The 15,023-nt window shown below is 43.5% G+C and overlaps 1 protein-coding gene across 10 annotated transcripts in view; it reads left to right on the top strand.

Moving 5' to 3' along the window:
* Window positions 1-15,023, top strand: part of LOC118421718 (latent-transforming growth factor beta-binding protein 2-like) — a 42,044-nt gene extending 27,021 nt beyond the window's left edge. For 3 of the 10 annotated variants that reach the window (XM_035829203.1, XM_035829204.1, XM_035829200.1), the window contains 14 exons: window positions 3,836-4,053; window positions 4,748-4,894; window positions 5,398-5,539; window positions 6,069-6,128; window positions 6,402-6,473; window positions 6,852-6,974; window positions 7,925-8,047; window positions 8,357-8,479; window positions 9,456-9,578; window positions 9,965-10,087; window positions 10,953-11,080; window positions 11,681-11,772; window positions 12,785-12,987; window positions 14,557-15,023. In XM_035829203.1, coding sequence (XP_035685096.1) covers window positions 3,836-4,053; window positions 4,748-4,894; window positions 5,398-5,539; window positions 6,069-6,128; window positions 6,402-6,473; window positions 6,852-6,974; window positions 7,925-8,047; window positions 8,357-8,479; window positions 9,456-9,578; window positions 9,965-10,087; window positions 10,953-11,080; window positions 11,681-11,772; window positions 12,785-12,987; window positions 14,557-14,576 — 1,697 coding nt within the window. In that variant the 3' untranslated portion in view covers window positions 14,577-15,023. The remainder of the gene's footprint in view (window positions 1-3,835; window positions 4,054-4,747; window positions 4,895-5,397; window positions 5,540-6,068; window positions 6,129-6,401; window positions 6,474-6,851; window positions 6,975-7,924; window positions 8,048-8,356; window positions 8,480-9,455; window positions 9,579-9,964; window positions 10,088-10,952; window positions 11,081-11,680; window positions 11,773-12,784; window positions 12,988-14,556) is intronic. The other 7 variants (XM_035829207.1, XM_035829206.1, XM_035829205.1 and 4 more) reach the window with 7 other exon arrangements.

The following is a 15,023-nucleotide window of genomic DNA, read 5'->3' as shown; positions in this document are numbered from 1 at the left end:
CGAGCTGTTCCCTGGCCGGTTATATTCCTCTGGCCGGCTTTCTCCTGTATTTGTTCCATTTCTACGATTTTTCCAGCGATCCGGAGTCTGGTAGAGACTACCCGTTCAAGCGTTCTGAGGCTTATTGGTCCAAGAAAATAACAATAGCGACATAGAGTAGAGAGAGTTGATAGTCATTTTATGAAGTTTCTACAGTTAGATATGGTCTAACTTAACAGAGGCAGTTAGCATTGTTTACGTGAAGATATAATACTCCACCTTTGTAACGAAATGGACCATTGTTTTGAGTATTGCCCATTCACAAAACAGTCTGGTCCAGGTTCAGGTCCGTACCTGGATCTCATCCTCGAATTCTGAAAAGACAAGACTACTTGTGGCCATCTACACTGGGAACAATTTCAAACCTTTCCAGGTGCTGTCCATTCTGTACAAAAGGGTTTTTTCTGGGCATTAGTTCTGGAATTCGGTAGGCGTATGTTTTGTGATTTAGATGATCCTGTCTGATAGCCGTGTGATTGCATCGTGATTTGTTTATACTGAGAAACTGGCTGTTTTCCACACTTTTCTGTTGTGTTCTGTCTTTTACGGACAACTGCCCTAGCATCTGCAGCAAAGCGTCCCTGCTTGTGAACCTGTCGTATCCAAGAACGACCCTAGCCGCTCTGTTCTGTACGACTTGTAGCCGCTTAATGCTCTTTACAGATGCACTTAAATGCCCACACCTATTTGCAGTAGTATAGATTTGCCAGTACCAAGCCTTGAATCGGTGCTATTCTCAGTCTGCGCGGAAGTGATTTCCTCACCCTGCTCACTTGTGCCATGCTCCTGCTTCACTTCTTTACTATATGGTCTATCACTGTGATTGTCGAATGTGAGGTTTTGGTCGACATGCACTCCCAAAAGCTTAGCAGCGTGTACTTGTTGAAAACTCTGCCCTCTGAGTTCACATCTGTATAGAGAAGGTGCGAGTCTTGTCTTCTTAGGCGTCCCACGAAGTATGGCCTTTGTTTTGTTATCGTTCAGTATAAGCATATTGTAGTCAGACCATCTAGTCATACCATCCAAATTCACCAAAGCCTTTGCCCTTTAGCTTATGGCATGCACAGTGCGTTCTGCTGCATGGAACATGCATGTACTGTACTGTCATCAGGATACCGATCCAGTTCCCCATTCTCTACTGTGATAATCATGTCTTTGACGAAAATGCTGTGCAGTTGTTGGCGGTCCCTAACAACTTTCCCGTGGCACTCCGCATTGTAACACTCGACTCTGGCTGTATTCTCTATTTGCATCTGCCACTTGCGGTTTGACAAGTATGACTGGATCCATGAAAGCGCTTCCTACGAGAATCTATAGATTTGGAGCTTCTTTTATTAGAAGAAAGACGTGGTCCACTACGTCAAAAGTTGAAGTGTAGTCCAGCAACACTACCGAGATCGTCAGCCCTTTGTCCATTCTAAGGGTGTGTACCAGTACGGTGTACTGGTATAAAACCGTTTTTTCTTGTTGGACCGGTCCGGAAAAAACGGGCCTGAAAAAAATCAGTGGACCAGATGTTGGGCTGATTTAGAAAATGAACAGATTCAACCGGTTATACGGCGGCACCCGTTCAATAGTCTCTACCAGACTCCGGATCGCTGGAAAAATCGTAGAAATGGAACAATTAGTGGAGAAAGCCGGCCAGAGGAATATAGCTGGGGAGGGAACAGTACGTGATCCGTGGATCGCGAGCTGTTCCCTGGCCGGTTATATTCCTCTGGCCGGCTTTCTCCTGTATTTGTTCCATTTCTACGATTTTTCCAACGATCCCGAGTCTGGTAGAGACTACCCGTTCAAGCGTTCTGAGGCTTATTGGTCCAAGAAAATAACAATAGCGACATAGAGTAGAGAGAGAGTTGATAGTCATTTTATGAAGTTTCTACAGTTAAATATGGTCTAACTTAACAGAGGCAGTTAGCGTTGTTTACGTGAAGATATAATACTCCACCTTTGTAACGAAATGGACCATTGTTTTGAGTATTGCCCATTCACAAAACAATCTGGTCCAGGTTCAGGTCCGTACCTGGATCTCATCCTCTGCACCTGGACTGGACCGTACCTGGAGCTGATCCTCTGGACCGTACCTGGACCTGAATTTTCTGTACCGCTACCCACCCCAATTCCATACTGTCCACCAGCTCATCTGTCAAATTCTAAACAGGACATTTCTGTAGAGTGAAGTTTACGGTACCTGTGTTGTGCTTCTGATTCTGACTCACCGGCTTCAATCTCGCATACCTTGCCACAAGTTGGTAGGAGACTTACAGGGCGAGAGTTTTGTCAGGACAGTGGTTTACTGCAGCTGTATCACCTTAGCTTGTTTCCATTTTGCTGCCCTGGAATGTCCCTGTTGCAAAAGACAAGTTGATTATGGAAGTCAGGGGTACTGCTATAGTACCCGAACAAATCCTCAGTAGTTTGCCTATCCCATCACAACCCGGGCTTTTGCTGTCCTGGTGTCTTGACAGAATCTCGTTTCCCTCACTTTGACTAAATCAAGCACGAAGAACTCCTGTCCTAGGTTTGAGCATGTTTTGTCACTGTCTGTGCACCTCCTACCAGATAGAAGACTGGCAACCCTGGTCTCATAGAACCTTGTAAAATCCTCTGCTTTGTACTGGGGTTTGCTGAGAAGTTTTCCATCTTCTTACATGGAAGCTAGACTACGTACAGTATGTTTTCTTTAAAAAAAAAAAAGGATATGATGGTATTCTATATCTTTCTCGGGTCCACTGCATGCTTCTAATGAGTCCCTGGAGAATTGAGCCTTGCGACAGATTGTCTCTAAACTACCGGTAGACAGCCCAGTCTGATGGCTTTCCGTTGTTTTGGCGTCCCTCTTTGACACATTTCTCATCTTCACCGGTTCCTTGATGTCTGGATTCAGAGAAGGGTCATTTGACCTAACAGTGAGCTTCCCTATTGGTACATGTCTGCCACATGTGTCCTATAAAGTGTCAGTCTGAATTACATCATCAAAGTTATAAACCAAGTGCCATGATCATGGTACTTCCTTCATTTCGGAAAGAATGAGGTTCTTATATGTTCTTTTGTGCACTGGTCTTGGCCCTGTTGTTTGAATCTTTGCCTAGTGAGCAAACATCACTGCGTCGTGTTCAGAGAAGCCAACTGTGACCTTATGTCTTGCTACATTTGTACAGTTGGTTTGTAAAAATCGATGCCAAAACAACAAACCTCGGTTCACAGTTTTCCTAGGGTTGCCAACTAACAGCTGCTGCACACCGTAGTTTCGTGTAATTTGTTTGATACGCCAACAAGCAGTTACTCTATAGACTAGATATGATTTTGGAAAAGGTCATACGTTTCAATCACAATCCGATTTCTTTTGTCAGTGACACTGGAGAGATCTTGTGAGAGAGTAGTTTTCATATCCTAGCTATGAATTGATATGCAAACAATCTAGATGAGGAACAGGTTCATCCTAACTGTTAATTAATATGCAAAGCGGGGAGGAAGACAATTTTATTAGTCCAACCGAAACAAGGATAGACAAGTTAAGACTATATTTATGAAAATTAGTAAATTAGCAAACTATTTAATTAGTTATTGAACTAGTTAACTGCAATATCCAACACAAAATTGGACTCACCCAAATTTTTGAATGAACAGCACCAGTCTTTGTCAAGGAATGAACATTCCAGTTAAATGCACGCACATACAGTTAAACTAGTTCAATAATGACTTCTTCCAACACAGATGAACTTTCAAGTTGAATGAATTAGTTGTAACAAAGGTTTAGCATTGTACAATGAACATAATGTTCTTTTCCTCCCAGAATGTCAGGATCCGCTCGGCATGGAGTCTGGTTCCATCCCTGATGACAGCATCACTGCATCGTCATGGTTTAACGATTGGGTCTACGATTTTTACGATGACCCGGCTACTGAGTACCCGGCTGAATTCTATTCCTGGGATTTTGGCGCGACCTGGTACGCAAGGTTAAACGGAGACGGCTGGGCACCTACTTACTCCCGAGTTGGAGAGTGGCTGCAGGTAGTTATTATATATAAATCTTTATGGATTGAAAAATCTTGTTCTACTTCTTTGTAGATGAATTATGTCCCGTTAATTTTGGCACAGCAAGTATGATTTATGGATATCATTGTCTGCAGTTTCAAAATTTAGGTTGAAAAAAAAAACAAGATAGTTAAAAAGAAACGGAATGGCTTAATTTACAAAATAGAAACCATGAGTGTTAACGTGTAACAAGAATTGAAGCGACAAACATGGTATCACTGCAAACGATTCAAACCTTTTGGTGTTGATGTCAGTTTATTAGCGAATTAATGAATGTGTTCTAGAGCGCCCTTTCGATGACAACAGGCCTCCCACACGCGGACGGAAGTTGTTGGGCGTGGAACGCCTTTTCGAACGAGCGCTTGAACCCATGCCTTAATTCGCTGATGTGTAGGGACCAATCAGCGCCCTCATTCAAAATTTTGACGGTTCCAGACGTTAGAGATATCAAGGTTCCCAGACGGAACAGCAGAAACGTGACTGTATACAGTGCATGATAAAAGTCGGAGCGAGATGCGACTGTATATACTGTATAATAAACTTTGGAGCGAACTACTCCGGACGGTACCTAGGCTACTAATTTTTTCGTTTTCTAACATTGCAGTTTAAGACGAAAACATGACTAGATATAAAGATGAATGGCAAAAGTTGAAACAATTACGTCTTTCAGGTTGATTTAGGGGAGATGAAGAACGTGAAGGGCACCATTACTCTGGGTAGCCCCGATGATAACTTCTATGTGACGTCATACAAACTCCAGTACAGCACAGATGAGACCACCTGGACGACATACGCTGACACTGATGGCTCAGAGAAGGTAACTTAGATACAAAAATATCATGTATAAGGCAAATGATCATTGATTCTTTCATGCAAGCTTTGCATATATCAGTTGGTGTAATGCACATGTATGTAGGTTATATCCACTTGAAAATACCACACTACCCCAACTCTCAGCTGCCCTGTTCCAATCATCCTCTGACAAATCTCTCCTCTACTGATCACATTTGTAAGCTTTAAGTGTTCGTCTGGTTATCACACACCGATGGATGTCGGGAGCTTACTTTTGGCTCACTTAGGCCATTCCTATAGGTGGCGATTGCGTGGTGACCTCGCTGTGATCTAAATTGGATTTGTGTATCTCTTGACTTAATAATTGGAATGTCATGCAAAACGTAACAGTAGGACTGAAAAAAAACACGAAGCGTTGCGACATTTGTTTTCTTTTAATCTGTAATGTCAACGTACGGTGCTGTTGGGTCTCTAATAAATAGAAGTGTTAAAATGTCCTCATCTTCATAATCGGTTTACCCTCTCTAGGTTTTCCCAGGCAACACGGACAGAACCACACCTGTCACCAACCTGCTGGACAACCCCATCGGCACCCGTTATGTGCGTTTCCTGCCCCAGACCTGGAGAGACTATCCTGTCTTGCGAGTAGAAATTCTAGGCTGCGCCGCAGGTAGACTTCTGTTCTTACATTTGCTAAGGTCAAGTTCGCTTACCATGTATGATAACTGACATGTCAATACATTGACAATATACCATGCAGCTTATGTCACTGGGCTGTATCTAGATGTTGCTGGGATTTGATCACATAAATGTCCCCAAACCTAACACAAGCATGTCAGCAAATGATCTGGGCCAGTAAAGAGTTGCCTTCGTTCTGAAACCCTTTGTGGTCAGGAAGGTTGAAAAATATCAGATAACACATGGACAGAACACCTTATGCAAAATAATGAATTGCTGTGTTTGTTCTTTTCGTATTCTATATTTCATGTTGTAGGGTGTTTAAAATAGACAGATAGTTATCTTGACAAACTTACTTCATATCTTGGCATCGGTATTTATTTATATTTGTTATATAAGCCTATTCGTCATACCTTTGTGTGTTTTTTGTAGGGGGGGGGTGTAACAGAACTTGAGAATGTCTGTAACTCACTTTGTCCAAGTTTCATTCTATTTCTTGTTTTTGTTTTTTCTTCGTGCAGGAGACACCGTGGCCACGACCCTAGCACCAACCACTACTGCTGCACTGACCACAGGAAGAGGTATGATTGCAAACAATCTTTTATGCTCCAAGAGTAGACAAACGTTTTTAGTCCAATGATTTATCATATCATGCTCCAATCTAATTAATATCTTGTCCGTGCAGATGTCGATGAATGTGCGTGTATATGCAAGATGGAACCGGCAAGTCATTTGATTAATAGATATGGATAGCTATTTCGACAACTAACTTCTATCACATCTGGATACCAATTTTTGTTTATATAAGCCTATTTTTTCATACCTTTGCGTCTACACCGCGACCGCACTATCAGCTACATCGGTGGCCACGACGCTGGCACCAACTTCAGGAGGACCTACAACCGATGCACTGACTACGGCAAGAGGTATGGTTGCAAACTTTGTCTTATGCTCCAAGAAGAAACAAACATTTCTAAACCCATGTCTTATCATATCATGCTCCAATATAATTAATATCTTGTCCGTTCAGATGTCGATGAATGTACGTGTCCATATGCAACCGGCAGGTCATTCAATGATAGATAAATAACTATTTCGACAAACTAACTTTCATCACATCTTCATATCAATTTTTGTTTGTGAATATATAAGCCTATTTTTTTATACCTTTCCCTGTGCACTGCGATTACACCATCAGCTACAACGGTGGTCACGACGCTAGCACCAACTACAGCAGGAACTACAACCGATGCACTGACTACTACTTATCATGATCCTATCTAATCAATGTCTTGTCCGTGCAGATGTTGATGAATGTGCAGAAGAAGCCGACAACTGCAGCCCGCAAGCCACCTGCTCCGACACTCCCGACTCTTTTACCTGCACATGTAACCCTGGATACACCGGCAACGGTGTCACCTGTACGGGTAAGGGCATATTCTATTGTGATTGTGACACTAAGGGCATAACCTGACGTATGTGCAACTGCGTGCTGTCTACGTGCAAAAACGTGGGCAATCTTTTGCGATCTGTAAAGTTAAGGGCACAACCCGCCGTACGTGCAATTGTGTGCTGTCTATGTGCAAAAACGTGGGCAATCTTTTGGATCCGTAAGTAGTAATTACCGCCTCCGTACGAACTCCCACAGAATCCAACAGATTTGGGAGCATGCAGACACGTCGTAGCACTTTAAGTGTATGCAGAACTTTCTCTGCAATCGGGCTGCAGATTCACCTCCCGTACAAGCCAGTACGGGCAACGCACGTGCCCCGCACAGCGAATAGAGCGAGTAAGGAAACCGTACGTATGCAGCACCTGTAAGTACGGCCTGCATACGGTAACATGGCAATCGTACAAAGATCATACGCTGTAAGCACGTACGACTCACCACTTGCGCAACGAATAATGCACGCAACCGCTCACAGCCAGGCGTGACCACATACTTAACCTTGCGCAACCGTGCGAGTGACGTGCGCTGAGATGTACTCCCTCCCTGCTCTTGGCATTCCTTCCCCATGTTTTCAGAAAAACGTGGCGGACATGGTCTCCCATAAAAACGTACGAACATAAAACACGAACAGCGGGTTGTGCCCTTAGCTTAACAAAGATGGGTGTGGTGGAACTTGCTGAAACAGCCCAGGAAGATTCAACAATTCCTGTAGTGCCAGGTGTGTGTTCAATAACGACATCTTTTCCATACAATACATCTTCATCAAAGTGCACTATGAACGTTTTCTTGTTTGGGGCCGTTAGGTTTGGAAATGCCCCTTGTTCTGCGATGTCCAATATTTTGCCACTACTACTGCGGCGGGTAAAAACTATCATTGTCGTTTTTGTTATGCAAAAGTAAAGAAAGTGCAAATCTGTTCTGTTGCAGATGTTGACGAGTGCGCCAGTAACAACGGAGGATGTGGACAAACTTGTACCAACAACGCGGGAAGTTTTGTCTGTTCGTGTGGTACTGGATATATCTTGAATGCTGACGGATTGGCCTGTGATGGTGAGTTGTATAAGCTTTATCTATCCATCTAGTATGAACCAGATCTGCCTAATTCTTAGCTTCGTCAAGAAGGTCATGTTAACGGGGCTGTTAGTCCTTCTTTCAACAGCATAACTTGAAACATTTTGGCTTACGAGTTAGGAGCCATGATCTGTTGTGCTAAAATTCAACTCAAATCTCTTTTTTCGTAAAATTTATCTTAATCGAAGTATACTGCGATCGCTGTCTTGTTTCCGATTGGAAAAATAACATTATCATATTTCTACATCCAAAAGCAAAGAAAGTAAGTGTAAATCTGTTCTGTTGCAGATGTTGACGAGTGCGCCAGTAACAACGGAGGATGTGGACAAACTTGTACCAACAACGTTGGAAGTTTTGTCTGTTCGTGTGGTGGCGGATATGTCTTGAACGCCGACGGATTGGCCTGTGATGGTGAGTTGTAAGCTTCATCTATCCATCTCGTTTGAACCAAATCTGACTAATTCTAACCTTCGGGGCTGTGTCCGTCTCTGAACAGCGTAAAACAACTTGAAACATTTTGGCTTACGAGTTACGAGTTCTGATAATTTATGCGAATGAGGACCTCATTTGCATAATTAATGTTCAACGATGTTCACCTTTACATAACCTCCAAATGCTACAAGTAAGAAGTTCCCATCATTTACCACAATGACATTATAGCTTTTTCTCATGAATTATGCAAATTAGGTCTTAGTTTTGCATAATATATATCTATCAATATTCTTCTCCTTCTTAGTTACAAATGTGACATGTTGCAATGGTCCTATAATAAAACTTAGCGTGCATACATGATTTTCTAAGAAATTATGCAAATTAGATACAATTTGCCGAAAAATCTACCGAAAACATAACCTTCTTGACGAAGGTTATAACTGCAAAAAGGAACAACGGATTGCCATTATTTTTGGCATGTAGGTAGCTTAGGCCAAGATGTTCATAATGATATACACGTTATGCAGATGAGGACCTAATTTGCCTAATTAATGAGGACATTGTTTTCAATGACTGGACTTTATAAATGTAGCATGTAAGTTATGATAGGTGGAACATATGTAGATACCTGCGATATGCAAATGAGGAACTAATTTGCATAGTATATGCAATGATTGTAAAACCACCTAACGGTGGGAATTTTATACTTGTGATGTGTGTATGTTAGTCAATGATGAACTCAACCATGCACAAATCATGTAAATGTATAAGTCATTTGCATAAAATTTAAAAAAGCTCTAAGTATTCGATGGAGGTATGAGGTCACCGAACTCTAGTTTTTCATAAAATTTATCTTAATCGAAGTACCCTGCGTTCGCTTTCTCGTTTCTACTTGTAAAATAACATGATCGTGTTTATCCATCAAAAACGTAAATGTAAATCTGTTCTGTTGCAGATGTTGACGAGTGCGCCAATAACAACGGAGGATGTGGACAAACTTGTACCAACAACGTTGGAAGTTTTGTCTGTTCGTGTGGTGGCGGATATATCTTGAATGCCGACGGATTGGCCTGTGATGGTGAGTTGTAAGCTTCATCTATCCCTCTCGTTTGAACCAAATCTGCCTAATTCTAACCTTCGGGGCTGTGTCAATCTCTGAACAGCATAAAACAACTTGAAACATTTTGGCTTACGAGTTACGAGCCATGACCGAGTCTTGTGGTGCCGGCTATATTCTGAATGCCGACGGTTTGGCCTGTATCGGTGAGTTGTTTTCTCTCTCCTTGCATTTCCTGGCTCCTTTTTTTCCTTTCTTTGTAACCCTTTCTCTCCTAGTTTTTTTTCTTTCTTCCTTTCTGTCTTTTTCTCTTCGTTTTGTTATTACTCTCCGCCCCTCACTCTTCCCCCCACTGCAGAAAGGTCACAACGCTTAAGGCAAGTAAAATGAATCTGTTTCTGTTGCAGATGTCGACGAATGCGCCAGTAACAATGGTGGATGCGAAGGAACTTGTACAAACAACGTGGGAAGTTTTGACTGCGCTTGTGGTGCCGGCCTTGTGCTTAATGCCGACGGGTTGGCCTGTGATAGTGAGTTGTGATTATTTCTGTTTCCCTCTATGTAATGCTTGTGCGATAACATTTCAAACTGAATCTAATTGATCGCCAAGAAGGCGAACAGCTTAACCTTAGAAATTGTGGCTGGATCTTTATGATATGTTAGTAAATGTTGAAAAAATGAAGTGATGTCATGAAATTATGTCCTAGCACCTTTCCATGGTACTGCAACAGTACTTCTTGTTTTGATATTGATAATCGTGTTCTGGATATTCAATAATCATAATTATTCAATGATATTGTATAAATCTCGTAAAGAATGGGCCTCCCTCCCGAGCCCCACATGTCGTGCTCTTAACTAGAGATTCATGCCTCTGAACAGTGAAAACGCTGCAAGGAGTGGGGTTTAGAGTTGTTATTGGGAACTGTTATTGGGTGGACCGACTACCTTCCATCTTCGCAGTCAGGGGCTGAATTGTGAGGAGCTTAGAAAAGTCGGGTTGAAATCGAAAGGGTCTAGAACGGCTGCCCTTCAGCGCTAATAACTCAGGCGACCTCAATACGACTGATGCAAGGGTCTGGAGTGAGCTGCCATTTGGCGCTAACTCAGGCGACCTCAATACGACTGTCGCAAGGATCTAGAGCGAGGTGCCATTCGGCGCCACTCAGGTGACCTAATACGACTGTCGCAAGGGTCTGGAGTGAGCTGCCATTTGGCGCTAACTCAGGCGACCTCAATACGACTGTCGCAAGGGTCTGGAGTGAGCTGCCATTCGGCGCTAACTCAGGTGACCTAATACGACTGTCGCAAGGGTCTGGAGTGAGCTGCCATTCGGCGCTAACTCAGGTGACCTCAATACGAGCTCGTTTGAAGTCGTGTCCGTTCCCGTCCCCACAGCTTGTGCCGACCTCTACCCCGGACTCCAGCCCTCCCACAACTTCGGGATTTACCAGAACCAGTGCTTCTGGGCCGGCAACTTCCGCACTCCTCGGCTGAACTACATGGCCGCCAAGCAAGCCTGCCAGGCAAGTGGCTGCATTTTGTCATTTAAAAAAAAATCCAATGTCCATGCCTTTAAACGTCAACTCTTATGATTCCACCGGGTGACATAATACTGCCACATAAGAAATTTTATAGAGGTCTTCCCAAGGCTGTTTATCAATCCGGCTATCTCCACACCTAAATATATAGAGTGTATAGACCTAAGGATAATAATAATGCTGCATTGGCACATAGCTTAACTCTAAATCCATCTATTTCGTCTCATGTGGCTGTATTATCACACCCGGTGGAATTCTGAGAGTTGGTGTTACTTACTCTCTTATTTTTGTTATACGCACAATTTGTTACGTAAGGTACGGTATATATCAGTTATTATCATGTGTGCCCATTCAGTTGTTTTAGCCATAAACTGTTTATTCTTTGATTTATTTATAGTGGTGCATCATGTCTAGCTATCATCGTACTTTGATGTTTCTGTAAGATCAAACTAGATGGGAAGGCCTCGAATACATGACTGGTCTCATTGTGACCCAGCATTTTCTATATACAATTGCTTAGACTGCGCTTCATGATTTTATCTTGTACGAAATAAGAATACAAAAACATGCTCACTCTCCATACAGGCCCAGGGCGGCACTCTGGCCATGATTAAGGACGAAGCAACCCAAACGTTTCTGAGTAACCATCTGAAGACCATCAGCGGCCGTAGGCAGAGGTAAATGTTGAGAAACACGTACCAGTATAAAGATAAACACTGGCGGCAACTGGTATAATCATCCCCGTCACATCTACATCAGGACGAATTGAAGTAGAAAAAAACACAGCTACTGTACACACAGCCGCACGATTGCACATAAAGGCGCAGACATAAACGCCCGCAGACAATCACAATCACACATAAACACACACACACACACAGATGCACACGTGCACACACACACGCACACATAAACACACACACAGTCACACACACACGCGCGCGCACACACACATGCACACACGCATAGACGCACACACGCATAGACGCACACACACGGACGCACACACACACATGCATACACGCACGCACACGCGCTCACACGCACACATGCACACACACGCGCGCACACACGCAGGACCACAAGAACACACATACGCACACATACACACAGACACGAACACACTAGCGCGCACACACACTCACACAAATACACACAAACTACTTGAAGACACGTGCACTCATATTCACGCACACGCACATGCACACACGCACATGCACACACACACACAACACACTCACATACGCAAATACACACAAACACCGCGGCGCAGACACGCACATACACACACATGCACACACACACACACAGAGACACACACACACAGACACACATTCAAATACACACACACACACAAATACACACACACAGACACATTCAAATACACACACACAGACACACAAATACACAAACACACACACACACAGAGACACACACACACACACACAAACACACACTCATCGGCACATAAAGATTTCTTCTTGAAGGAAATAGATACTTGACCACCGTGGCTACATTTATTTTCTCTGTGGCACCTACCATCAATGTAGAGTTAGTACAAATATTGAAGTTATAAAGACAATGTACATTCTAGTGTAGAAACTATGACGTATTGTAGGCTCAAATCATTCACTCAATCCCTCCTGTCTCCATTCATGTATTCATTCATTTGTTGCTAACTTGATTCAGGCGTTTTTGGATCGGCCTTGACGACCTTAACGCGGAGAAGGCGTTCCTCTGGAACGACGGGACCCCGCTGGGCGAGTATGACCTGTTCCGGTCCAGCGCCCCGCACAGGATTCGCGACTGCGTCACTCTCTACAAGACTCGGAGGATGGCTCGATGGGACATCAAGAACTGCGACTTTCGCTACCCGTACATCTGCCAGCTGGGTGAGTAACTGTTTTGTTTTTGTTTGTTTTGTTTATTTTCAAACACCTGGGTAGCCTATTCAGTGCTAATACACCCAGGTTTTCGATAGGGCCCAGTTTCACATATACATACAAGGGAATAGAAAAACAACTTTCAGAGAGATAAGTAGACATACACGTTGGAACATATAAGTACAACTGAAACATGAAAGACTGTAGGGTTTATACAATCATGTGTTTCTGTACATACCTCTGCTCTGGGTGAGTAGGTGTATGGCTAAATATACAGGTGTTTCTGTTCGTACCTCAAAGGGTATGGTTAATACAGGGTGCTTCTGTGTGTACCACAGGGTGAGTAGGGTTTATACACAGTCAGGGTGTTTGTGCGTACCTCTGCTCTGGGTGGGTAGGGCTTATATAGGGTGTTTCTGTGCGTACCTCTGCTCTGGGTGAGTAGTTTATATAGGGTGTTTGTGCGTACCTCTGCTCTGGGTGAGTAGTTTATATAGGGTGTTTCTGTACATACCTCTGCTCTGGGTGAGTAGGGTTTATATCTAGGGTGTTTCTGTGCATACCTCTGCTCTGGGTGAGTAGGGCTTATATATAGGGTGTTTCTGTACGTACCTCTGCTCTGGGTGAGTAGTTTATATAGGGTGTTTCTGTGCATACCTCTGCTCTGGGTGAGTAGAGTTTATATAGGGTGTTTCTGTACATACCTCTGCTCTGGGTGAGTAGGGTTTATACAGGGTGTTTCTGTGCGTACCTCTGCTCTGGGTGAGTGGGGTTTATATAGGGTGTTTGTGCGTACCTCTGCTCTGGGTGAGTAGGGCTTATATAGGGTGTTTCTGTACATACCTCTGCTCTGGGTGAGTAGAGTTTATATAGGGTGTTTCTGTGCATACCTCTGCTCTGGGTGAGTAGAGTTTATATAGGGTGTTTGTGCGTACCTCTGCTCTGGGTGAGTAGGGTTTATACAGGGTGCTTCTGTACATACCTCTGCTCTGGGTGAGTGGGGTTTATATAGGGCGTTTCTGTGCGTACCTCTTCTCTGGGTGAGTAGTTTATATAGGGTGTTTCTGTACGTACCTCTGCTCTGGGTGAGTAGAGTTTATATAGGGTGTTTCTGTGCATACCTCTGCTCTGGGTGAGTAGAGTTTATATAGGGTGTTTGTGCGTACCTCTGCTCTGGGTGAGTAGGGTTTATATAGGGTGTTTGTGCGTACCTCTGCTCTGGGTGAGTAGGGTTTATACAGGGTGCTTCTGTACATACCTCTGTTCTGGGTGAGTAGGGCTTATATAGGGCGTTTGTGCGTACCTCTGCTCTGGGTGAGTAGGGTTTATACAGGGTGCCCCTATGTGTACATTGTTAGCTTGGCGAGTAAAACAAAGGATTCGCCCAAGAAACACTCAGAACATATTCTATGACAGTCACTCTATACAGAATATACACAACGTCTATCGTAATCAGTTTAGTACAGTCATCTTCAGTTAGAGGTTAGGGTTAGTGTGTAAATGGTTTGGGCCTCTTGCTTCATGGTTTTCTTTTCGTTCAATGGTCGGTCTTCTGACGAGTGTCTCAACCTCTTCCAGGAGGCAACGGCAGCAAGTAGGACGGTGACGAACCGTGACGTCATAACATCGCTGTGTCGTCACGACAACATGGATCTAAAGATGCTCTGATGTCACCGCGTCGTCAGAACATCTTTCCCACCGATTTTGGCGCAGATCAAATACATAGACACAAGACAGACCACATGTACGGCCACACCAGTTCCGTTTCTTGGTTTTCTGATTTTATCTAGCTCCTTGGTGAACATTTGCTGAATAACAACCGAAAATCAAGGACGCCAACTGGTGTGGCTCCAGATTACTAGTATGTTAAAGCTAACCAACTGTTACAGGACCAGAAAAGATTGGGAACTCACATTATCCTTACATATTTACCTCTGCTTCAGTGACATCTGTCTGTAGGTATGGATGACGAATGAGAATAAGGCCACAGCAAGTAAATTTTATGAATGACATCCTCAGCAGACTGCAAAAATAGTGCGATATGG

This window comes from Branchiostoma floridae, chromosome 8 (genome assembly GCF_000003815.2).
Source record: "Branchiostoma floridae strain S238N-H82 chromosome 8, Bfl_VNyyK, whole genome shotgun sequence".
Classification (NCBI taxonomy): domain Eukaryota; kingdom Metazoa; phylum Chordata; class Leptocardii; order Amphioxiformes; family Branchiostomatidae; genus Branchiostoma; species Branchiostoma floridae.
The sequence above is the reverse complement of the archived record's forward strand: the minus strand, read 5'-3'. Positions and strand labels throughout refer to the sequence as shown.